Source organism: Parasteatoda tepidariorum, chromosome 3, assembly GCF_982258835.1.
Source record: "Parasteatoda tepidariorum strain Cologne lab strain chromosome 3, Ptep-v5.0, whole genome shotgun sequence".
In the NCBI taxonomy this organism is placed as follows: domain Eukaryota; kingdom Metazoa; phylum Arthropoda; class Arachnida; order Araneae; family Theridiidae; genus Parasteatoda; species Parasteatoda tepidariorum.
The window spans coordinates 84976867-85002132 of NC_141757.1; the positions used below are offsets into that span (position 1 = coordinate 84976867).

A 25266-nucleotide genomic window follows, 5' to 3' on the forward strand; every position below is an offset into this window, starting at 1 on the left:
ATTACAAACTTTTTCTTTAAAGGGAAGAGAAGATAAACAAATTTATACATAAAGAGTATAGGTCATTTCTAAAAAGGAAATCGAAGAAGTATTGAAATAAGAATCTCTTAAAAACTGTCGCATGTCTGCCGAAAATTAAAAAAAAAAAAGAAATATGCAAGTATGAAGAAGAAAGAAATGATTCTTATTTAAGTTACCGAGATCTTTGTAAGAATTTTATTATATTTTTAAAAAGCAAAACGGAAAAAGAGGTAATAATGAATAATTCATGAAAAATGGGAGTAAGATTACTCTATAAGCATTACGCAACTTTGCTTATAGCTCGCTTTGAGTAACGTAGTCCTTGACTGAATATTTGGAAACAACTCAACTTACCGGTGCAAATTTGGTTTTGGAGTCGAGTTCGGCTGCTAGGGTGTTTGGAGTAGATTTGATTTGTAATAATATTTTTTTCATATTAACTTTACATCAGAAATATGATCTGCATATAATGACATTTCTTAAAAATAATTTAAAGCATTCAAATAGCTTTCTAAACCTTAATCTTTTTACAGAAACAATTAATTTTTGTAGCGATTAATGCCAATCTTGTGATGGCGTCTCTGCTGTAATTATAATTAATTCTAAGAAGCGATCTTAACTAGGGATGGCTTTATTTGTGTTGGTAGGTAATAAATGTCATTTAATTATTTAAAATTTGACATATATTTAATTTCTTATAAAAAAAGTGTATAATTTCGTAAAATAAAAAACAAATAGATCCGCAAATGCTTGAAGACTATAGAGTGCACTTAGGATTTGAAAAGTGTTCTTGCCAAATTTTGTCTTGTGTGTAATCAGTATATAAATTGCGAACTAATAATTCTGTTGAATCAAATATTTCAAAGAGAAATATTCTCACTCATATTTAATTATAATGCCTTGTAAACATACAATTAAGTTATTGTGTAAAGCATTCTTTTTTTTATTTACACTAGTTAAAGGTTTCTTTTTTGAGTACAATATTTAAAAAAGTTTCAATTGATGTTAATTTATTAAAATTATGTTATTAAATTTTGAAAACAAATGCTGGAATATTGTGCAATTCTGAATTACATGACAGCACTAATGCTATAACAATATGCATTCTATAGTATTTTTTGCACTTTTCATTTTATATTTGTTCATTTGTATATTGAGATTAGGGCTTGATTTATCAAAAAAAGAAAAGAAAAAAAACATAGGACTCTGGTTCTAGTTGTCCCTCTAATTTTTAAAATAAATTTTTTCTCTAAGAATTATCTAGTGGAATTATTAGTTTACAAAAATTGAAATGAATGTTAACTTAAATTTTTTTAATGAATCAGAATTTTCTTAAATTATAAATCATTAAAAAGAATTTTTTTCCCAAGCATGTGTATTTAGCTTAAGATTTAATTCCATGATCCCTAGATCTCTAAATAAAACTCTGATAGTAATTGTTGCTTGGAAAAAAAAGTTTTAAAAAATTCATGAGATTGTAAGATTAAGCTGTTTTTTTTTTTATTTGTTAATTTTTTAACTTAGAACATCCATTGCAATTCTTTAAAACAATTGTTTTTGCAAAATGTAATTCTAGGAAGTTCTCTAAAGAATTATCGAGTTTTTTTTTTTTTGGTAGTTTAATTGTTCTATTCTTAAGTAATTGCATTTCATTGCAAGCGCTTAACCCATTTCCTTAACTGAATTCTCATTTTTATGCTGTGCATGGCTGAAATAAAATTTATGTTTTTTTTTTGTTTTTTTTTCTTTTAAATTTCTATTAATATATTAGACAATTCAAGGATCAAGTTAAAAGACTTTGTGGGCCACATTTGGTGCGCATATCATAGGTTGGTTGTGCACCCCTGATGATTATTACAGGGAAAAGATTACAAATATTTAAAAATTACCTGATCAAAAATAATAAAGACAAAATAATTTTCTGAAATTAAACTGTTGATCTTTTTATTTTGCGTATAGGACACCTATATTTTTTGTTAATCAGTTGTGTGTGTCACATTTAATTGTAGGAGGGTCTCAAAGGAGTTATATCTGAGAATGGGATCTGAAGATGCAGAAGTGCAGTGTCAAACTCAGTCAGCATCAGCTAGTGTACCTTGTGAATCTGCAGCATCATATGGCATTGCTACTGTGCCATTTGTAGCTTCAGTTTCTGTAGCTCCCAATAGATCTGCTAGTGGAACCCCAGTATCAGCAAGTGCAGTCATGTTAGCTCACTCAGCAGCCTCGCATACCCCTCCCCAAAACGTAGCTGTTCAACCCTCTGTTGCAGCTTCTCCTTTACCTCATGTAAGTAATTATTCAATTTCAAATGTGTTTCATTATTTGAGTTGTATTCTGTTTGTCAATTTTAAGTATATTTTAGTTAGTATTTAATGAGTTTAGAGCCGTAAGGACCTGGTTAAAGGCAGTGAGTTATCATTTTATCTGACTAAGGTTTAATCCGAAGTTTACCCAGTTTCAAAAAGCTAATCTGGGAAGTAAAGGTGGCCTGTGCATAATACTGACCAGATTATCACTATCATTCCATTGGTCTTAAAATGATGCCTTAACTTCCATGAATCCCCTGGCTCACATCAGACTGTTTTAATTGTAATTTCGTAAATATCAATTTTTATTGTTTTAACTGTGCACTAAATCATTGATAAATGCAGAGTAATCATTGATAATGCAAAATAAAGAGAAAATCATGTTTTTTTCAAATTTACGTTTAAATTAACTACAACTCAGTAACATGATTGCTGCTTACTACAAAAGTGTACCAAACCAGTTTTTTTTTTTTTTATACATAAATTTGTTTTATTCTGCATCATTTATTTGTGAACTAAATCTTTGATAAAGGCAAAGTAATGTCTTATGCGTAAAAAGAAATTCATGTTTTTACATTTTTTATTCTTCAAATTTATATTTAAATTAACTACAACTCAGTAACATGATTGCTGCTCACTACAATAGTGTAGATATGCATAAATTTGTTTTGTTTTACTTGAGTTATATTTTATATTGTTCAAACAGATAACATTACTAATTTCCTCTAAAAAAGATATTTATTTTCGATAAAATTTTTATTAAACTTATCTTGTCTAAAAATTAATTATGTTATAATAAAGGGAAATCTAATAATTTCAGTATAGTATGCACTGTGCAATTATTAATTTTTCAGGAAAAATTTATATTTCTGATTGTGATTCTAGCTAGAGCAAAATTATTACATCAAATCTGTAAAACTTGTCTGTTCAAAGTGTAACAATTGTTGTTTGGATTATGATGGAAAAAATATATATATACTGTTTTGAATTTTACCAGAAGACTACTGCAAGTTACTATCTATTCATTTCACTTGATAAATTAAAAATATAGGAAGTATTTATTTATAGTGAGAGTAATTAGTAATTAGCCATCTAAAACTAGGCATGTTTATTAGTTTTTAGTTTTATATCAAAAAATGTTTCGTTGCATTTATTAGCTACCACAAACTATTTGTGTATTTCAAATTTGCCCGCACATACACACAATGTGAAAGTTATACTGTTAATCGGTATTAAAGGAATTTTAAAAAATAGTTGAGCAGACTGATTTGTTTTATAGGAATTACTGTTATTTGAAAGGATTTCTAACAAAATATAGTTTAAGTGTGCTCTCAAATAAGCCATAGTTTTTAAAAATATAATAAATATTTTACTTAGTGGCCTATATATATAATCAATTTTTCATTTTGATTTTAAGTATTTTTCAACACAAATTTTATTAGTTTAAAACTATATTTTAAGTTCTTTATAACCTTTATCACATGTATTGTGATAAGCATTATAAAGAGCTTTCATTAAATTTCAATTATGCTTTTTATTCATGTCTGGTTTAATTGATTTCTAGTTGTACTGTACAGAAATACTATGGATTAAATTGTACTTTAGTTCATTTTTAACTGAAATCTTTTCCATTTATAAAAGTTATATTTTTAAATTCAATTATTCACTATTACTATTATTCTGTACACAATTTTATTTTATAAAATCATAATTTCAATTTTTTTAAAAGAATGTCAAAAGAAAACACTAAAATGTTATGAAAATTTTGAGGGAGAAAGAAGACACAACAATTTTACCAAAAGCTTGAAGCGTTAAAAAATATTCTAAAATTTGAGCAAAAATTGAAAAACTGAAAATTGATTTCGGAAGAGCATAATATTATTCTCATAAGAGCAGCAAATCGCAGAAATATTTTGAAAGTAATAAAAATTAATCAGGCAAGAATTGGAATTTGTGCTATAAAATATTGCAAAAATCAAAAAAAAAAAAAAAAAAAATTGAGGCACAGTGACAGCTAATAGTTAAAGGTCATTAAAAAATAAATGAAAGGCTACACTAGATAAAAAAAAAAACCTTTTTTAATTGTCGAGCTATATTTTAGCCATTTATTTTTGTATCATGGATATCAAAATTGGCTATCCAATAGCTATATGACTCAACACAGTCTTAGGTTTATGTAAAGAATCTTGCAATGCAAAATTACTTTGTGTATGAATTTAGAGACCCAAACATGTAACATATTTTATAATCATCATCAGTTTTTTAAATGAAGAGGAATGTAGCTTTATATTAAATGATGCACTGTAAATTAATTCTTCAAATTTTATTAGGTTCAAGTTATTCAGCAACCTTTGCAGAATCAGTATTTACAACATGTGTATGCACCGCAGCAACAACACATGTTTCTTCCAGGCAACTTGACAATACAACCTGCCATACAAAGTATTGGTGCTACTCCAGGTATAAGCCTACAGTTGCAAGGAAAAGCTATGGAAAATAAAGCAGCCACTCCAACAATAATTTCAGCTCCCATGCAGTCGGTGAGTTTTACAATCTGTCAATTTACAAACACTGATATACCTTATTTTTCAATCTCAGGCTATCTGAAAATACATGCAATGGATAGATTAGCATTAAGCTAACAATATATTTTGATTATACTTTTAATTTACAATCAGTTTCCTTAGATGGATAAGGAAGGCTTTTATTTTCAGTATTTTAAGATTCTGAGGTGGTTTTTCTTTTTTAAGGGAGCGCAACTTTCTGCTATATCAAAAGTTTGACAAATTATATGTTGTCATCACTTTTTGTTAATTTTCTCCCTCCATTCAAATATTATTTTCAATGACGAATCATTTTACTTGTAAATATGAAACATTACTCTCTGGTTTTCTAGATAATTTCATTAAGGAAGTTTAGTCAAACATTAGAGATTCTCTCTTTGATATTTTTATCATGGTCATTAAGCAATTGTGAGCGAAAGTTTACCTAAATACTGAAAAACATTTACTTTTCATCTTTAGTTATTAATAATTATTAATATTATTAATAATTATTAATATTATTACTAATTATTAATATTATTACTAGTTATTACTAATAATTAATATTATTACTAGTTATTACTAATAATTAATATTATTACTAATTATTAATATTATTACTAGTTATTACTAATTATTTATATATATATTAGTACTAATTATTAATTTAACAATTGTATTTTTTGTCAAAATACCTTAATTTCAGTTATGCATTTTAATTATTAAAAATTGTATTGTGAGAAATATTTTAACTTGATACTTGACAATTGTTGCTTACCTTTAAAAGAAGCTTATTTTCAACAATTTATTCTTTTAGCAAAGAATTTTTCATGATAAAATACAAATGGGTCGATGGATAGAAAAAAATGTGAAATTTCATACTAAATAGATTCTTGTTTTCAAACATGAAATATAAAATCACACAGATATTAATAAAATAAATAGTACTTAATGAGTTTTGCTATTGTTGCTTTAAACTAACTAATTTAAAGAAATACAAATGGTTTTTGAATTTGATGTTTTCAGGTTGGAGCCTTTGGTGCCCAAAACCTAATACCAGCTGGCAATCAAATTGCTGGGGCGAAAGCGTGTATATCTGGACAAATGTTAGCTACTTCTAAATCAACTGCTGTAATTCAAGGTCAGTCTGGTTTCATTCCTGCTACAACTGCTAATCAGACTGTTGTCATTGGTCAACTTGGCGTTTTATCAAATCCTCAATCAGTCATTCCTCATCAAGCTAAAGCAATAACTGATGGTCAAAAAGGAAAATCTTATGTAAGTTTCTGCAATAAATTTTGTATATTTCAAAAAATCTATTTTTGATCATGCTTTTTGTTGTATCTTATTAATATGAATGTTATACAAAGTAATTAAAATGGGTTAACTAAATTTTTTTCTCTATAATTTCAGTATTATTATGGTAATTTTTGTACTTGTAATTCTGATAATTTTGTGCATATTTGTACTTGTAAGCTCCATATCTTTCTTGCTACTGCTCATCAATTAGAAAATATGTGTCCACTAAATTTATTTATTGTTTAGTTGCTTAAATTTAACAGATATTATCATACTAGCTTCTTTAATTGTGAGTTTTATCAATTTTTTTATTAACTTCATATATTTTTTACTACTGTTCCTCAAAAGCCTTGATTGCTTCAGAATTTTCTCCCTCAATTATTAAAAACCTCTTAAAGTCCTGAAAATCCAGTAATTTCAGCTCTTACTTCATGAGTTTAAATGATTTCAGCTTATCTCTCAACCTGCCACTCTTCATCCCAAATCACCCATTCTACCATCTCCCAGTGTCTCGTGTGCTGGTCAAATGATTGCAACAAGTCAATTAAAACAGATACCATCAGCTCCTCATATCATAACTACTCAAGCTCCAACCATGATTGCTAGCCAGGCTCAAATTTTAGGTACAGATTTTTTTTTATTGGTTTAAAACAAAAGGCACAGATTTTCTGTGACACAATATATTTTATCGAGAAAGGAAATCTCTTCATTAAACAAATATATTTAATAAACAAATATTAGTTTGAAGTTTTTTAAAATTGATTTTGATTGTATTTAAATCTATTTCAAATATCAAAACAGTTTTGTTCTCTGTTAGCTCCACATTTAGAAATTCCATGTAAAGTATATTTGATATAAATATGTTTATTTATTTCATCTTAGACTTTGTTGGCTATTTTGACTATTTTTAGGCTGAATTCAAAACTAAAAAAAAAAAAAAAAAAAAGGCACTATTTTTGGAGATTTTGTTTGTGAAATACCTAAACTCAAAGTCTTCAAGAAAAAAAAATGTATGTGTGGTTATGTTCACCAACTAAAAAAATACTGTTTAATTGATTTTATTAATTACGCACAGTTTAAAATTGTTATGGAACTTTCACACAACATATGCTTAGTTATTAAGGGGAAGATTATAAATTTTGCTAATTATACATACTTAATTTTGTCATTTTTAAAATAAATTTTTATTTTATTTAACTTCAAATTTGAAATTTTTTAAAAAAAAATAATGTACCAATTTCTTAAGACATGTATTTGATGAAAAAAAGACAAAGTTGCATAAGGAATTCAGACCTGAGTTTTTAAAATTAAAATTGTAAAACAGGAATAATCCTGTGTATGTAAATATAAAAGTAAAATTACATAGTTTATATCAATTTTTATTGTATCGTTATAATAAAGAAACAATTTTCTTTTATAGTCGCTTGAAGTTTTTAATACATTGGTTACTAACAGCTTTTTAAATTCTAGGTGAATTCTAAAATGGAATTTTGAATTCTAAAAATGTTTTTTTTTATGACTGTCACTGTTTAAAATTACTACTTTAAAGTTTAAATGCTTTTTTCTATCCATCCATTTAAGAAATTGTGTTAAAAGAAAACAAGAGAAAGAAAGAAATTGACTGTTCTTTACTATGGAAAAAATAGACAGTCATTTGTTTCATTAAGCCCTGCTTATTCTGATTAATGCACATTTCTCTGACTACATTATTTTTTTCAAGTGAAAATTAACTATCATGCAAAAAAAAATTTTTTTTAAATTCATTAATGAAAATTCATACAAAAATAAATCATTTTTGAAAAAAGAAAATTTTTATTATTTCTTACTAACAAACAAGTATATTTTCTGCAAAACATAAATCAGAACATAAACAATCTAACACTCTGTGAAAAGAAACATATAATAACTTATATGGGTATGAATTAATTTTGCTAATTTTGAATATTTGCCATTTCAGGATCTTTACAAGCATTGGGTGCATCTCTTCCTCCTGGACTTACCTGGGCTACACCCGGTTCTTTACATTCCCCTGCATTATTTGGACAGAATCCTATATTCATTCGAAGCCAACAGTCAGATATGTTCATTCAATCACCTCCACCCCAAGCTACTATCCATGCTGTACCTGTTGCATCTGCTGCTCAATTGCAACAGCCTCAGCAGCAAGCCCAACAAATACAGCAACAGTCTCAACAAACTTTGCAACAGCAAACAACTCAGCAGCAACTTCAAGTTCAACAAGTACAGCAATCTCAACTACAACAACAACAACAATCTCAACAGCAATCTCAAGCACTGCAACAACAGCAGCAGACTCAGCAAGCACAACAGCAGCAGCAACAAATACAGCCTATTCAACCACCTCAACAAGTTCAGCAGTCACAACAAACAGTACAGCAGCAAACTCAACAACATCAGCCTGCTCCTCAACCACAACCAATCCAACAGCATCAACAAACAGCACTTCAGGCTATTCAGCCACATCAGCCTACACAACAAATTCAAATACAACCTGCTCCCCAACCCATTGCACCAACTCCAGCTGCCACCCCTGCACCACAAGTTTTTAAGGTTAAAACTGTAAGTGAAGTTTTTAAATTTAAAAAAAATTAACACTTTTTGTTCCAAAATAATTTAATAAACCAATATGTTATTTTAACTTTTGTCACATTTTTTATTAATTATAATTATCCAAAGGTATTTAACTTTAAATATATCATACATTAAAAGAAACTTAAAACTAATATAATTTTGCTTGTGTTATTTTGAATATGTAGAAAAATAAAAATTGTTTGTTTAGTATTTTTCCAGTTTATTAATAAAAATTATTAGCCGCCAAAGATAACGTAAAGTTCTTAAATTATTTTGTGTCTGTGGGTCCATAAATTCTATTGTTAAAAAAGTTAAGTATTAAAAAATTTAAACTATTTTTGTTAATATTTTAAATTTGCCTTAATTTATTGTATTTATTTTAGGCTTCACGTCCTGGTTGTTCTATTGCAACTCAAACTGTAGTTTCTACAGCAAGTCCAGGAATAAGTTCCACTGTAACCAAAACATTGGTAAATTAATTTTACTGCACATTAAGAAAATAATTATCTTATTTGTACAGAAATTTATATGCACGTTTAGTTAATTATTATATTTCCATTCTTATTTATGGTTGAATTTTCTATGACTTTAGCAAAACCTGAAATTTGAATGAAATATTCTTTTTCTGACAATTCTTGTTATTATTATGTTTAAATTATTATTTTCTTTTTACTAATAAATAAATAATATTAATATGACTTTTCTTAAACAAAGAGTATACCATTTGTGTTATCTAGTAGTTTTTTTAATTTTAAATATAAAATATTGTTCATAGATTTGATTGAAAACTTTTATCACAACATTCAATATTAATTTTGCTTTTAAATTTAATATTTTTTTGTTATTAAAACATAAATAATAATTATAAAATAGTCTTAAAAATTTCTTCATTATCTTAAATTTTTTAGAGAATTTATAAAAACACTTTTATATTTATTTGAGTTTTTAAAGATATTTTTAATTAAAAGTATCATAAAAATTGTACATTGCATATTAAAAAGACATTATGTACAGTATGTGAGTTGCAAAATTAACATTTTATTTTATAGTCGCATTTTTTAATTTTTATTCTAAATAGAAATTACCCCAGAAGTTAAGCTATTTTACTAATGAATGAAAATCATTATTAATCTGTTTATTAATTTTAATATTTTATTTACAGATAATACTGCACTCATTTATTTTATTTTTCTTATTTAAGCTTCTCTTTTACCCTAATTCACTGTCAATAAGTTGAAATAATCTTAACCTGACACATGTAATACCAAAAGTATAGAAAAACGCTTGTGAAAAATTTAATAATTTTTTAATATTGCAGGGTAAACATAAATCTCGTTTTCTTCATTATCGAACTTCTGTTGCCTCTTCAGGATCTAATAGTTCAAACTTAACGACAGCAACTACACAGACTCAAACTCAACCTCCACCAAGTCAGAAAGCAGATGCTGCAAATCAGACAAAGCCTGCTGCAGCTGAAGTAAAACTTGCTGCCACTTACAACAAAATATTAGGTAATGAATTAAAAATCTTGTTTTACATTATAGTGCATAAGTTTATAATATTTAAAAATTTATTGCTTAGAGGTCTGACCAGATATATTGCAAAATAGTTTGTCAATGTTAGTTAATGTCAGTTAGAGCAATGTCAGCATTAAAAGGAACATGTTTTCCCTTAAATTTGACCAGTAATTTCCATTAGAAATGCTGCACCATCATACTCATTCCATCAGCGAAAACATTAGGTACATTTTTAATTATTGTCGTATTTGTCCCTTCTATTTTTATTCAATGTAATTGTTAAACTATATTTTCCATTTGGAGACTGCTTGTACAACAGTTGTTCCCTAAGACTTGCTTTTTTTTAAATAAAGATGTATTTGATATATAAGAGACATATGTTGATGGACATATTGTGTTGAAGACAAAACAAATATGGTATCGCAAAACATTAATGTTTGTCTCTCATATAGCAAATACTTTTATGACACAAAAGACTTAGGGCACAATTGTACCAGTTCTGTACAAAAGATAAAAGAAAGTAAGGACTTTAAAGTACCGAAAACCCGAATTTGGCAAATGTGTATAGCCATTTCTTTTTCCCAAGCCTGTTTATTTAATTCTGGAGAGCATTTATGCATGTATCGTGGTAAGAAGTGAGTCACTTTTTGTCCCTTTTTTTCATATGTTGTCACCTTTTATCACTTTTTTGCAAAGTTTTAGTAATAAAAATTTTACTTTTTAAATTTTTTTTCTACGTGGATTGTCATTTTGCAAACCTCAGTTTTAAGTTGCTGAAAATCTTGTCTCATTCCTAGGTAAATAGCTTTTACTTTTTCTGATTATCTTATGAAGATTATTTGAAGAACAACTAATAATATATGTTGTTTTAGTTAATCAGAGCATGTTAATTTAATAGTTTGTAGTAACAGAGGGTAACTGCAATGTGGCTGAATCTGTGATATTGGTAGAAATGAATTAGTAACTGCATTGTCTACTTAACTCCTTTCTAGCTAATCAATTGTTATCAGGAATATATTTGAAAGTTCTAGTACCTGGTTTATGTTTCTAACTTTATCTGTTTAATTTCTCTGTTTTTAATAAAACATGGTTACGAAACATGGTTAAAGAAATCCATTTTAATAAACTTAATCTTCCGCAGCCAAGTTTCTAAAGCATGTAGTTATAAGGTGCTATTAGAATTCTGGAACACACAGATGATGTGTTTAATTATTTTATAAAAAATATTTCTTTGTAAAAATCGGATTTAATTAAAAGGAACTGATGTAAAAATATTGTAAGTCTCCTAAAACAACCAACCATAAAAGCTGAGCTCAGTTTCATATCTGCATGGACTAAAATGTTCATAGAAATTCACGAAATTATTTCAGTATCAAGAATCTCTAACAAATGAACTGTAGTATTAAACTTTTCAAGTGCTTTGCATTTTGATGGAGCATTTCTTGAAAACTTCTGTTTTAAAGGGAATTAAAGATTTGTCTAATTTAAAAAATTTAGGAAGTTAGTTAGGTTGTGAATCTTCTTCCATTTTAGTTAGTTGCCCTTAGAGAAGTCCTGGGAGAAATTGTGAAAGAATCAAATGCAGGCATAAAACTGTTTTTATGTAAAGTTTGAAACCATTATATTGCAGCTGCTACACATATTATTTTTAAAAAAACATGCTTGGTAAAAGAATTCCAAGTGAATTCCAGAGACAAAGAAGTTTCAAGCAAAGATTTAGTTATGGATGCTTAATTAATACCTTTTAATGTGCTTGAAGGTATTTTATTTGATGAGTAAAAATTCAATTCGAAAAAATGACCTTAGTGAAAATATAAAGATCGATACATATTGACATCATTACATTTCCGAGTAAAGCACTTCTGAGGATTACACATTTTCAAATGTTGGCAAAATTGTATAAGCAGCTCTGACTTTGTCGCATGGCAATATAGGGCAGTGATTTTCCGTTTCAAAGAAAGCTTTAAGTGAAGGAAAAATTGCCATGACAAAAAAAATAATTGAATACAGTTTTGACTATAAAAGATACTTTAAAAGAGTACTTTAATACTCATTTTGTACCTATAACTGACAAATTCATTGAATATGGATTACAAGCTCATCAAAAATATGCAACCTACATGGAAAAATGAAAAAGTAAAATACTGAAAGTAATTTTAACAAATATCTGATCTCAACTATAAATGTGTCAAGTACTTCTATTCTTTAAAATGTGGAAAGATAATGCCTTTTTTTTTAGAGATGAAGAATTTATTAATTAAATTCATTTTATTTTAACAACATAATAATATCATAATGACTGCATATTTTTAATTGTATTATTTTTAGAACCATTTAAATCTTCTGCGACTGAATCTGCATTTTCACCTGCTGCTCAAGAACCCATTGACATTGATGTACCGCAGTCATCTGAAATAATCGAAGCCGCTTCGGTACCGGATGTCGCCATTGTTACCCCTTCTCCAGCTGTCCCTCTTGTTGATGAGGGAGTTCAGATGGAAATGGACGAACCTGTTCCATCTTCTTCTCCAGCCTTGCCGAGTCCAGTGCCTGTAGAAAAAGTTGCTCCAAGTAGAAAAGAAGTGGAGCCAGACAATATTGGAATAGTTATGCCCATGACAGAGGTTTCAGTCACTGTGAAGCAACCACAAAAAGCAATAGTTAAGCCACATGTTCTCACTCATGTAATTGAAGGTTTTGTCATTCAGGAAGGATCAGAACCATTTCCTGTAAGCTCCTAACTTATTTTTCTTATGAATTAGAAAATGATTCTCTCTCTCTCTCTCTCTCTCTCTCTATATATATATATATATATATATATATATATATATATATATATATATATATATATATATATATATATAGATATAGATATAGATATATGTATATATATATATATATATATATATATATATATATATATATATATATATATATATATAGATATAGATATATGTATATATATATATATATATATATATATATATATATATATATATATATATATATATATATATATATATAATTATGCCTATAGGGATTTTTATCTACTTCACTCTGATTATGGAAGTACATGAAAGAAAGAGCCATTTCGGTAAAAAAATTAATTATATCCAGTTTAAATCATAACCCTAAGTTCTTACGTTGATGTAAAAAAAGTTAGTTAGCTATAAAACTTGGCGCTATTGTACTTAAATAGTGTAAATTATACTTTTTGTTTACCCTTTTTAACACGCTCATTGCAGTATTATGGGATATCATGTGACAAAATATTTTCTATAGTTTGTGTAAAAAAAAAAACAGATCAAGATGTAGCAAGAGGCATATTATCATCCAACTGTTTAGCAGAAAGATGCCCGGCGGTTGAATGGTAACGCTAGGCTCTCTCATGCCTCAGGTCCTGAGTTCGATCCTCGGGCCGAGCAAGGTTGACTCAGCCTTTCATCCCTTCACTGAGTCGATAAAATGAGTACAAAGCATGCTATACTTAGGTACTAAGCACTGGTGGCTCCGTGTTCGGTTGACCACACAGCCGGAACATCTGCCCCTCAGAGCCCAAGGTCAAGAAAACTGAGATGGGCATAGTAGGCCTTGGCCCTCTATGGGCTGTTGCACCACTGAGTTTAGTTTATTTTAACTGAAAATGTTGTATTTCCTCATGACAATAACATATTGTTTATCACAATTAACTTCTTATAAAAATTTAAAAATTAAAATGGTTACTAAAATAAGAAAAGTTAATTTTGATATTATCCTTATAGATAAACAGTTCCATGATGAATATAGTATAGCCCTTGGCTGGTAATGAGCGTGTTAAAAGTAGTCTAGTATTTATATAGTGTACAGAAAGAGGTCTTAATTTTTTTTCTTTGGTCCACTATGAGGCTTGAATTTATTATTTATTTCGATTTTATAGCATTCTTTAAAAATAACATTATTTTTTTATTGAATATTATAAAAAATCACCGTGGGAGCAAATTTTTTTTTTGTTTTCTGTTGCATGAGATTTTTTTAACAGATCTTGGATACTTTTCTATGACTGATTTCAAATTTGCAATTAGTTTGTCTCTCCGATCTATAGTTTTTTTCTTTCTTTTCAAAATGTACAAGTTTAAAAACATTATACATAACAAAGGTTCGCGTAAATGTTGGAGTTAGGGTACATCCTCAGGATTAATATTGCATAGGTACCTATGTCCAAAAATGTCATACACCACTAGGAGTGTTTCCCTATTATGAGCTGTTTCTTCTTGAGCTACTGAACACATTATTATATAAAAGCTCTGCTGGAGGCATACTAGGGCATTTCTGAACATGGTTTCTTATGCCATTTCAATCCAGATTGTGTGTCTCTACTCTCCCAAAAAAATTTTCAGCTTTTACCCAACCCTCTATTATACATAACATTACAAAAGAGGGTTGGGTAATATGCGTAACATTTCAACAACAAAAAAGTGCTAAAAATGTAGTTAGTTTTTAAAAAAAATCTATAGTTTTAGGAGCAAAACTAATTTAAGATTTGAAATCCACACACCTGAAATAGACAAGGTTAATTAACATTTGTATAAATACAACAAAAACTTTATTCCCCAGTGTTATTTAACCTTAGTGAATTATTACATACCAGAAACTGTAATTAAATTTTTAGAATCATTTTCCAGATTATTCCACAATATTTTTCACATATATATGCATATATTTTTTCAGGTTACAATGCCCTCATATAGTATTACCGACAAAGACGATGATTCTGATAAACATGCAGAACCTTACAACAATTCAAATTCAGGTAATTGTTAGTTTAGTAACTTTTAACATTGATTCTTTTTATTTATATAAGCTTTTTTATTTAAAACATCTGCATTGTATTAATATTGTATAACTCATCTCTATATTTTTCATATTATTTACGCTTGTTTTATTCAATGCATAAGAAAATTACTACTTTTTGTTATTTTACTCATGGTTCATCTTTAAAAACACAAGCTTATTTCAGAGCTTTTGTTTCTTTTCAGTTTGTGTGCAGGTATTATTTTAAACAACTCTTATAATGCTGAAAAATATTTAAACACTTTATCTGTTATTTAATATTTTGTAAAAATGTTCTTATTTACTTTACAAATATATTAATATATTTTAACTATTTCATATGTGACTCTATTTATACATGTCTCTATCTGGATTTTCTAGTTTTACTTACCTGCTGCTTTCTAATGTTTTTTAAACCTATCATTCACTGAAAAATCATATGAGTTTTATTTAGTACTTACCCGAAATACTTAAAATGTAACCTTTCTTTTGATCATTCAATAACATTTTCAAATGTTTAATTTATTGTTAAAATGAAGGAAAAGTATTTTTTTTTTTCATTCTGTTACCATTTCAGCTATATCTCTATAAAGTTTTGTAACTATTTACTTTTTAAAATAATAAAAGTTTATTCACAGTGAGGCAGAATTCTGAAAAGAAAAGACTATGATTTTGGCTTTGATAAATCTCATCCCTAGAAAATAATTTTATTTATTCTAAATATTTTTTTTTTCTTTTTTTAAGTTTCACAGTCATTCTAAATGTTTTTACTTGTATTTCACAGATATTTCTGCTACAATAAAGAAAAAAGACAAGATCTTGAAAATTAGAGGTGGCCCAATTGAGTTAGCTAAATGTGAATTCTGTGGAAAATTAGGTCCCAAAGCCAAATTCAAACGTTCAAAACGTTTTTGTTCTACTTCATGTGCTAAACGTTTTAATGCTGGCTCTTCAAAACGGTTAGCTATAATTTTACCAGAGCAAGAATCTAAAACAGGTTTGATTTACTTTTTATTTAAAATGTAATTGAAGTTATCTAACTTGTAACATACTTTCAATATTGACAGCATAACTAATCTTTTAGGGCATTGAATTATTTTCCTTAAAGGAATATTCCTATATTAACTTCTATTATACATAAAACTTTTGAATTAAAATGTAAGGTTGCTATTCTGCTTTTAGATTATTATGAGCATTCTTTGTGAAGTCACTTTACTTTGGCTGTATCATTAAATAAACTGTCAATTTGTTTGTTTGTTTTTTCATCACAAAAAATTATAAATATCTAAAAAATATGCTTCTTATTTAAAAACTAAAAAATATAAGTTTATTTTCTGAAAACTATTTGGTAATTCTAATATTAATTTACTTACCTGTCCTTTTTTGGAGTCAAATAAGAGCTGAAGGGAAAATAAGTTGGCATCATTGAATTGGATTTTGAAAAATATTAAATCTGTATCTTGTAGTTTATTAATTAAGTTTATTATTTTGTGAAACTTGTTCTTTTCACTTGTGTAATTACTGATTGGATAAGTAAATTAATTTGTCTGCAATAAAATTAAACAAATGTTTAATTTATATGTAAAACAAAACTAACTCAAAACTAACAATTTAACAATAAAATTGTTGAATGAAGTTGTAAAATTAGTTTCATTGTCAAACTTACTTTATTCATAGAAATTAAGTTATTTAGTTTATTATTTAGAAATTAAATTTTTTTTTCAGGTGACGAGCTTCGGAAACATAAAAAGAAAGGCAGCAAAAAAGGTCATTATAAATTATTTTGAGTTGTATTGAAAAATTTATAATTTAAATGTCTATTTAAAATAGTTTTAATTTTCTGATTTACTGGTCCTTATATTTTTTAACTAATTTACGAGCTTTAATGTTTTAATTTTATCTGTACTATTATTTAACTATTTTGAATGATTTTTGTGTTATTTGTTTTGAATGTAAATTATACCGAGACAAAAAGAGGAAATCGGAACGTAAATACATGAAATGACCTTAGAAATAAAGTTTTCTTTTTTTATTTATAAATACTTTTATATCTCCTGCAAATAAAGTGATATTAAACAGTTTCATTATCATATGATCGCTTCCCACCCATTAAATAAATATAAAGAGCATATAACTATTTATTTATGAGTGCAGAATTTTTTTTTTTTTAAATAAATCAAAATTATAAAATATATTTTGGTTTATATTAAAATTATTTGAATGATAATCTTTTTATTTGCTTGTTATGACAGTAAAAAAGTAATGTAAAACATTTCAAAAATACTAATTAAAGTTAATACTAAACTGACTTAGACATTACTTATACTACATAATAATTAGAAGATTTTATATTTTCGGTATCAAATTTACCTTTAATTACACTTTAATTTTTTAATTGGAAATTATTTAATGTTACATGTTTAAAAACTAAAAATGATAATTTTATATAATACAAAAATTAACATGTTTTAGGATTCAAAATCTCCATTTAGCACATTTTAGTGTCTTTTACCAAATGATATGCAATTTTCAAAATAAAAACCACATAAATCACATTTTCCTTTGATTTTTATGCCTCTTATTTTATGCCTCTTATTTTATGTATATTTTAATATGACAATCTTGTTGTTTTTTCTAGTTAATTTAAATATTTTTGCCTTTTCATTTTGTTTAATATTGTTTACCTTCCCATGTTTATGTAGAGTTGTTTTTTTAGCATATTTTTGTTATCATGATAAAAATGATAGAAAACAAATATAAAATGGAAATTATGGAGAAACTATGTTCAATTAGTACTCATAAAGTAACTTTATTAAACCACTTTTAAAAATCAGATTATGTAAGACTTTCCGATTGCTTAACTTCTTAATTAAAATATTAATATTTACTGAAATACTCCAATATTATTCGAACATGGGGTCATTCCACAAAAATTGAAAAATAATAAACATCCCCGTGGCAGAAACACGGCGACACAGCGACATTGTCGCAGAAAGCGACTGAGTTCTTACAGAAAGATTTTTTTTATTTGGGAAATAAAAATTTTTGGTTTGCCACAAACAAAAGTTCTCAAAACAATTCTGCAGAAGCAGAGGCTGTTTTACCAAAAAAAAAAAAAAAACATTTTCTACAGAAACAAAAAATTTCTGCAGAAGCAATAATGGTTCTGCAAAAAAATTTTCTTACAGAATTGTTTTAAATATTTTTTTTTCTAGCGTACCGCGGAAGGAGAAAGATATCTCACTATCTACGATTTTTTGGCATGCGAATGAAAACCAGATTGGTGGTAAATATTTACTGGTGAAACACTTTCAACCAGGTTTCCATACGCATGCGAAAAAAATCGCATCCAATGAGTATGGCTCTAATACCGATGTTTCAGTACTGATAAGGACTATTTCGTTTCGAGATGTTGAATAGACTTGAGAGCATATTGAGTCGGAAACCGCTTCTGCATACTTCGTGTGGAATCAATGCTATATATTTACACAAAACAGTGCGAAATCACAAGCGCTGTGTATTTTTTTTCGTTCTGAACTTAATCTGATCACGAAAAAGTTTTATTTACCTCCTTTTTTAAAAAAAAATATCTTTCAATAAGTCAGTACAATATTAATCGAATCTAATTAATCTATAATTAATTAGATAAAATTAATTAGATGTAGAAAAAATTTAAACAAACATTGCTTTAATTTTTTTGCTTTTAGAATTCGGTTATAGTCAATTCTATTTTATTACTTTGATTACTCAACTTCAATATTAATTTTTTCACCTGATTTGTTTCTGTACCTGATATAACTACTATAATGAAACATTAAATCATACTTTTTTAAACTGTTTTAATAATTTAATTTTGATACTGTTTTAAACTGATACTTCAAATTCAGTTATCTTGTTTTATAACTTTATTCTTTTTGTTCATTCTTAGCTATTTCTATAAGTTCTATCTTATTACAGGTTCTGGGTAATCTTTATTTATGCTCTAGTAAGCATTTTTGTCTGCAGATCTATACATTTATAACTTTTCGTTATTATCGAAGATTATGCAAATTTATACTTAAACAATTTAAACTTATTAAGAAATGAAAACTTATATTATGAAATTAAGAAAAAAAATCTACACAGTTTTATTCTATGCATGTAGACTTATTGTATAAACACGAATTTCATCTATTATTATAAATTCATTACACATACATTTATAACGATAAAAATATCTTGCAGAAAGATATTGGTTCTAGTTAGGTTTGTCGCAGAAAGTCAGAAAAAATTCTGCCACAGGGATAAACATACTGTTCAACTTATAGGAGTAGTGAATGAAATTGTAATAAACCAAATTTGTAATATGTTCTGAATAGGTTTCAAAGTTTAGTGTTAATGAATTAAATTATCAAACTTTATTAAAATAAAGTACAATGCTCTTCTATTTTAATAATTATTTGCTGGAAATTCCTTAATGTTTTGTTATTAGAGTAAAAATCTTTTTTTTTTTTTTAAATAATATTGGTGAAGAATTTAAGGCAGAATAAGCTTTCTACAAAATATCTTAATAAATAAGTTTTATAATTTAATGATGTAAGAGATGTAATAAATTTATAATTTTTTTCACAGGTGGTAAATCAAAAAAGAAGAAACTGGGCTTAAAATCAAAAAAGAGTTGGAAAAGGTCTGAGTCTGTTATGTATGAAGAAAAAGAATGGGTAAGAAATAATTTTAAAAATAAGAAAAGGACATTTTTATATTTTAAGCCAGCCTAATTGTTTAAGTATTTGTCTTTATCAATTCCTTTAGAACACTTCTTTTAGATGAAAAAAAAATTGTTCGCACATAATTTGTTTCTTCCATTTGCATCATCTTGTTTTAAACTTCTCCTCATAAATGCTATTCTTATAATGTTAATAATACCCATTTTGACTGTCTTTAAAATGTAGTTTCCTCCAACATCCAGCATTCAGAAGTTCAACGGACATTTCAAAAAATATGCAAGTTATTTCATTTTGAGAAGAAAAACAGTAGTTCTAAGGATACTAATGATGAAGGGCAAAATGAGGATTTGGAGTTTTTTTAATTTTTGCTATTATAAAATTTTATTTAATTTTCTTAAAGTAATATATTTGGGTTGTACAGAGAGTATTTTTGTTTTTCTCAAACAGGGGACTTAATTATATTTTTTAACAGCTAACTTCACTCCTAAACTGCATAATCATATATTTTGCAGGTCTTACTTGAAAAAAAGTTTGATTGATTCTATACTGTACTTTTTGGTTGGTGCCCTTTCAAAAATAGAAGATAAAAACCAGCATTTAGAGCATAACTTACTTTTTTACTATACGAGAGCTAAAAATGCTGTTCAAGCAAGAAAGAATTATCCAATGTATATGGAAAAGATGTATTGACAGTATGTCAATGCCAAAACTGGTTTGCAAAATTTTGATTAAAATGCAGGAAGATGCACTATGCCAGTTTAAGCTGATGAAAACACAATAAAAGCATTAATTTTTTAAAACCAGTAAATAACAATTTGTGAGATCTCTGAAAGATGAAATTTTTTAAATTTTACTGCTCGTGATCATTTGTAAAGCTTTGAGTTTAATCTCAAATCTGGACATATGGATTCCTCATGCTCAGATATAAAAAGTCATCGCATCAACTTCTCTAATATGCTTCTCAAACGTCAAAAAAATTGTTCATTTTTGATGCACATCATCACTGGGGGCAAGAAATAGGTTCTCTATAACAATGTTCTACACTTTACAAAATTTTTTAGTCGGTGAAACCTTTGCAAAAGTCAAAAATCACCTGGATTATTTTTTTTTAGCAATGAAAAAAACAGTTTATGCATGTGAAGTCATGACACTGCCATAAAGATGGCAAAAGATAGTGGACTGGGAATGGACAATGTATGATGGAATAAATATTTATTCTGTCTAAGAAAATCTCCTCTCAGTTTCATTAAAAAAATATTACTTTCCCAACAACCCAATAAGTGATTTCAAAATGAGTTAGTATAACAGTTATTGATTCCTGGTGTATAATATCTATTATTTTCTTGACCCTCTCTAACTTTTTGGTTTAGACTATTGCCGTGGATCGTGAAATGCCTGAAGAAACAGAAGAAGAGAAAGCAGAAGTTACTTTGGAGCAGAATGAAGAAGAACAACAAATGGAAATAGAAGGTGATTCAAATGAAGCTGTTATACCAGAAGAAGAAGAAAGCCGTCCCCCTTCACCGACTTTTGAAGTGGAAGAGGGAGAACAAACTTCTAATTCTCAAGGAGAATTCGCCACCAAATCTCCTTTAAAATGGACTGTGAGTATTGTCACTGTTTTCTATATCTGATATTTTATCTAGTATTTTAAAATTGCTTCTTTTTAAGATTCTGTCTCTGTTTCAATATCACAATAGTGATATTGAAGATGGGATTATGTAGTTCAATGAACAAATTCGATAATGTTGTGAATTTTATCAAGAATTAAAGACGATAATATGGTGATCATTATTAAGAGGTTTTATTGGATATCTAATCAAATACAATACTATTGTGTATACAGTAATATATGTATTTAACAAGAAGGCTTGTGAAATGTGCTAATGCTTGTTAAATCCTTTTGCTTGTTAAATTTTTTCTAAAATTATTAAATACAATGATAATGAGATCATTATCAAAAGGAGCAGTTAGATCCTGTTGCTCACTAAATTCTACTTTGCTAAAAATTTAAACACAGAAAGCAGTTTGCAGGAAATGCTTCAGGATAATTTTTTTTGAGAAGTGAAAATATATTTATCTAATGTTGATTGTTTAGTTTTTATAAAGTTTATCATTTGATTTTTTTTCTCATGAGTCACTCAATGTTTTAAAGGTTTCATCTTGCATTTTCTATAGTTTCTAAAATGTGTTCAAGATTTTGTTGTAACTGTAGTACATCTCAATCCATGTTTTAAGTAAAATTTAGTTACTTAAAGTCTGTGTATGTAAGTGGTTGCTGAATGCAGAGAGACTTTAAGTACTTTAAACAATTAATCAAGCATTGTGTATTTTTTGTTTTTAATTATGTCTGATATTATTTAATTTTTCTAAATTTATTTCCCTTGTTAAATAAGAGAAAAACTGAAATAAATTGCTTACTGAAAATACACTCTAATACATTTTTAATATTGTATTATTACTTGTGTAATATTGTACAAAATGCTCGATTTTCCTCATTAAATGCTTCATTGTTCTAACTGCGTCTTACTGTAAAAATAAAGTTTATTAGTTCAACTGGAATATATTGAGAAATATGGATATTTTAAATTATCAATATATATCAAAATATTAACACTTTATTGGCCAGCAATTTTACACAGAAACTATGTTATGTCACCGGCTATTTTTTTTAAAAATTGAATATGGTATTAAAGTAAAATATTCTAAATAATGATCTTAACCCCAAACGCTGTCGACCAATGAGTTCATTCGACATTGAAAGTGCAATAATAGTTAACTCATCCTGGGTCAACAGTGTTTGGGCATTAAAAGATGAGTTGACTTGTTACCTGTGAACAATATGTTAAAATTCCTGTATCACCCAGCTCTTCTCTTTAAACTATTTTATTATAATTAATCGGTTAAAAAAGCATAAGTAAGAAGAAGAAGAAAATTAATAATTGCTTTTATTTTGCATTATCTCATTTAAAAAAAAATTTTAAATAAATTTCTGTAGATTTCTTTCATTAGCTTTGCTTTATTTTTTCTTGCATTCAAGTTATTTGTTAACTTTTATAAAATTTGAAAAACAAGAGTAATCTTCATTTTATGCCTTTTTTATTTTATCATATTTAATTACAATCATTCTTTTTCTTGTTATTTGCTTTTATTGTATCATCTTTTTTTATTACCTATTATTCATTTCTAAGAATCTTCATATGTTTTTTTTTCTTTCTGTTTGAGTTGCAAACAGCATTTGGTAACAAACAGCATTTCAACGCGGAGTAAGCGATTTACTGCCCATTTCTTAAAATTCTACTGGAATGCAAATTCTACTGGAATTCCTACAAAGCAAAAAAATAGCTGCCACTGTGTGACTAGTTTTTCTTAAAACATTTCTCTAACACCTCTCTCTTTCTGTCAGTGTCCTGTGATTATCTCTGCTAGTGATAGTTGGAAATATTTATTTTCAGGATTTGGTGAAACTAGTTAATAACAGTGTGTTTGAGCTAATAGTTTCTTGATAATTTTATTTATCATAGAGTAAAAACTTGCTATAGTTTTCTAACTCTAAACTCTCTCTCTCTCTTTTTTTAATTTTAAATATTAAGCTACGCTTGATAAGTACTTTAAGTGTTGTATAATTTGCAACCAAAAATAATTTATTGTCTAACATCAAATTATCTTTTATTTTTAAATTTTATAATTTCCTTTAAAAAGATTGCCTTTTAAAAGATTTTACTAAAAAAAAATTTTTTTAACTACAGTAATAAAGATTTACTTTTGAAATGTTTAAAATAATTAACTAATAACTGAACTTTTTTTATGCATTTGAGCCGAATATTAAACATATTTCATCTAGAAAAGTTAACACTTAGTAAATATTTTTTGAAGCATCAGACTGTTTTAAAATAGTAAGTAATAGGTAACACTAATTTAAACCTTGCCAGATATATAATGAAAATAATAATATTGCACTTCTAATAAATGAATAATATTTTTAATGTTAAAGGTTACTGATGTTGTGGATTTTGTTCGAGATTTACCCGGTTGTTCAGATTATGCTGATGAATTCAGAGCACAAGAAATTGATGGCCAAGCTCTTCTCTTACTGAAAGAAGATCATTTGATGAGTTTAATGAGTATGAAGCTTGGACCTGCTTTAAAAGTATGTGCCCGTATTAGTTCCATACGAGATGAAGTTAGTCATTAAAAAGTGAACTAAGCACACCATTTTATTAAGATTTCATTTGTGGGTTGCAATTGATTTTATAAACTACTATGCGGAATTTGAGTATCAAAAGTGCAATGGAACCTAAATCCGAGTGCCATTAAATTTGTACGTTAACACTTAAAAGCAAATTATGCGTGTTTTTTGTAGTGGAAAGAAAGTGGGAAATATTTCTAAGGTAACATTTCTTTGGCTAATTTGCTTATTGATTGAAATGTAATTTTTAATGGAAATATTTCCCTTATGCGACAGTAATAAAAAAGGTGCTTTCATCTAAGTATTAACTATTACTTCAAGTCTTTTGATGTGCAATTACAACCATATATATATATATTGAAGTGACTTTGTTTATAGGTCACACTCCATTATTTATGTTTCAGTGGATGTTTATGATTTGTATTGTTAGGGAGAGACATTTGATATTTTTCCCGTATTAACTTTTACCACTTGCAAAAAATATGTTCTTATTTCAATTCTTAACCACTTCATGCAATATGATTCTATCTTTAGCATTAGATGTGTGTAAATGGTGGCTCGTTTTGCCACTGAACTACGCATCTTGAATTTTTATATTAATTTTATTTTACTGCTATTATTTAGTGATAAGAACTTATGCTATTACACACTTATAATTTTTACATTCCAAAAGCAAAATTTTTCTAGATATGAATGCAGCTAAACCTTTTTATATCGAACCTCGATTTACAAATTCAGGCAAAAAAGCAAGAGGCCTTGGTAAAAAAGAAATTGCAAATAAGTTTCAAATTTCAAGCAGCAAATTATTAACGATTCCAAAACATGAAGTAATATACAATCATTTTTGCTGTGGTTACTTTGAGGAAATATGTAAAAAGCCAGACATTGGTTTTTAGAAAACAAAGATGAAATCTTCATTTAAATTATAATTTCTTGTACAAATTGTTTAGTGTAATATAAAATGAATTTCTTTTTAAAATGTATGTAAAAAAGAAGATATATTTTCTTTATTCTACTACTGATTTTTAACGATTCTCGAATCTGGACATTAGGAAATTTTTCTTTTCTCCCTTCAAGTTTGATATATCGAGGTTTGATTGTGCTTGTGTATATGTATTTGTTTTTACAATATCTTTAACAAAATAGCAGTTTTTCAACTTATAAATTGTTTCAGTGCTATTTGCTTAAATAGCATATATAAAAATTTAGAAAAATCTTTTTTTTTTTATTTAATAACATTATTTTGACTTCCAAATGAGTGATATAAAATCCTTTATTCAA

General features: G+C 27.2%; 1 protein-coding gene across 3 annotated transcripts; it reads left to right on the forward strand.

Annotated features, from left to right (window-relative positions):
• The first annotated feature begins 373 nt into the window (after positions 1 to 373).
• LOC107444261 (uncharacterized) lies at positions 374 to 24756 on the forward strand. Of its 3 annotated transcripts, none has more exons than XM_071182453.2 (15): positions 374 to 664; positions 2031 to 2310; positions 4661 to 4870; positions 5900 to 6151; positions 6624 to 6795; positions 8130 to 8752; positions 9148 to 9234; positions 10083 to 10275; positions 12610 to 13010; positions 14989 to 15070; positions 15875 to 16087; positions 16816 to 16857; positions 19702 to 19790; positions 21167 to 21400; positions 23791 to 24756. In XM_071182453.2, the coding sequence occupies exons 2-15, from the start codon at positions 2059 to 2061 to the stop codon at positions 23989 to 23991; spliced, it is 3051 nt and encodes a 1016-aa protein (XP_071038554.2). In that variant the 5' UTR covers positions 374 to 664; positions 2031 to 2058; the 3' UTR covers positions 23992 to 24756. The 3 variants fall into 3 exon arrangements, with proteins under 3 accessions (XP_071038554.2, XP_071038558.2, XP_071038557.2); XM_071182457.2 differs by having other exon boundaries at positions 378 to 437; XM_071182456.2 differs by having other exon boundaries at positions 388 to 668.
• The last annotated feature ends 510 nt before the right edge of the window (positions 24757 to 25266 follow it).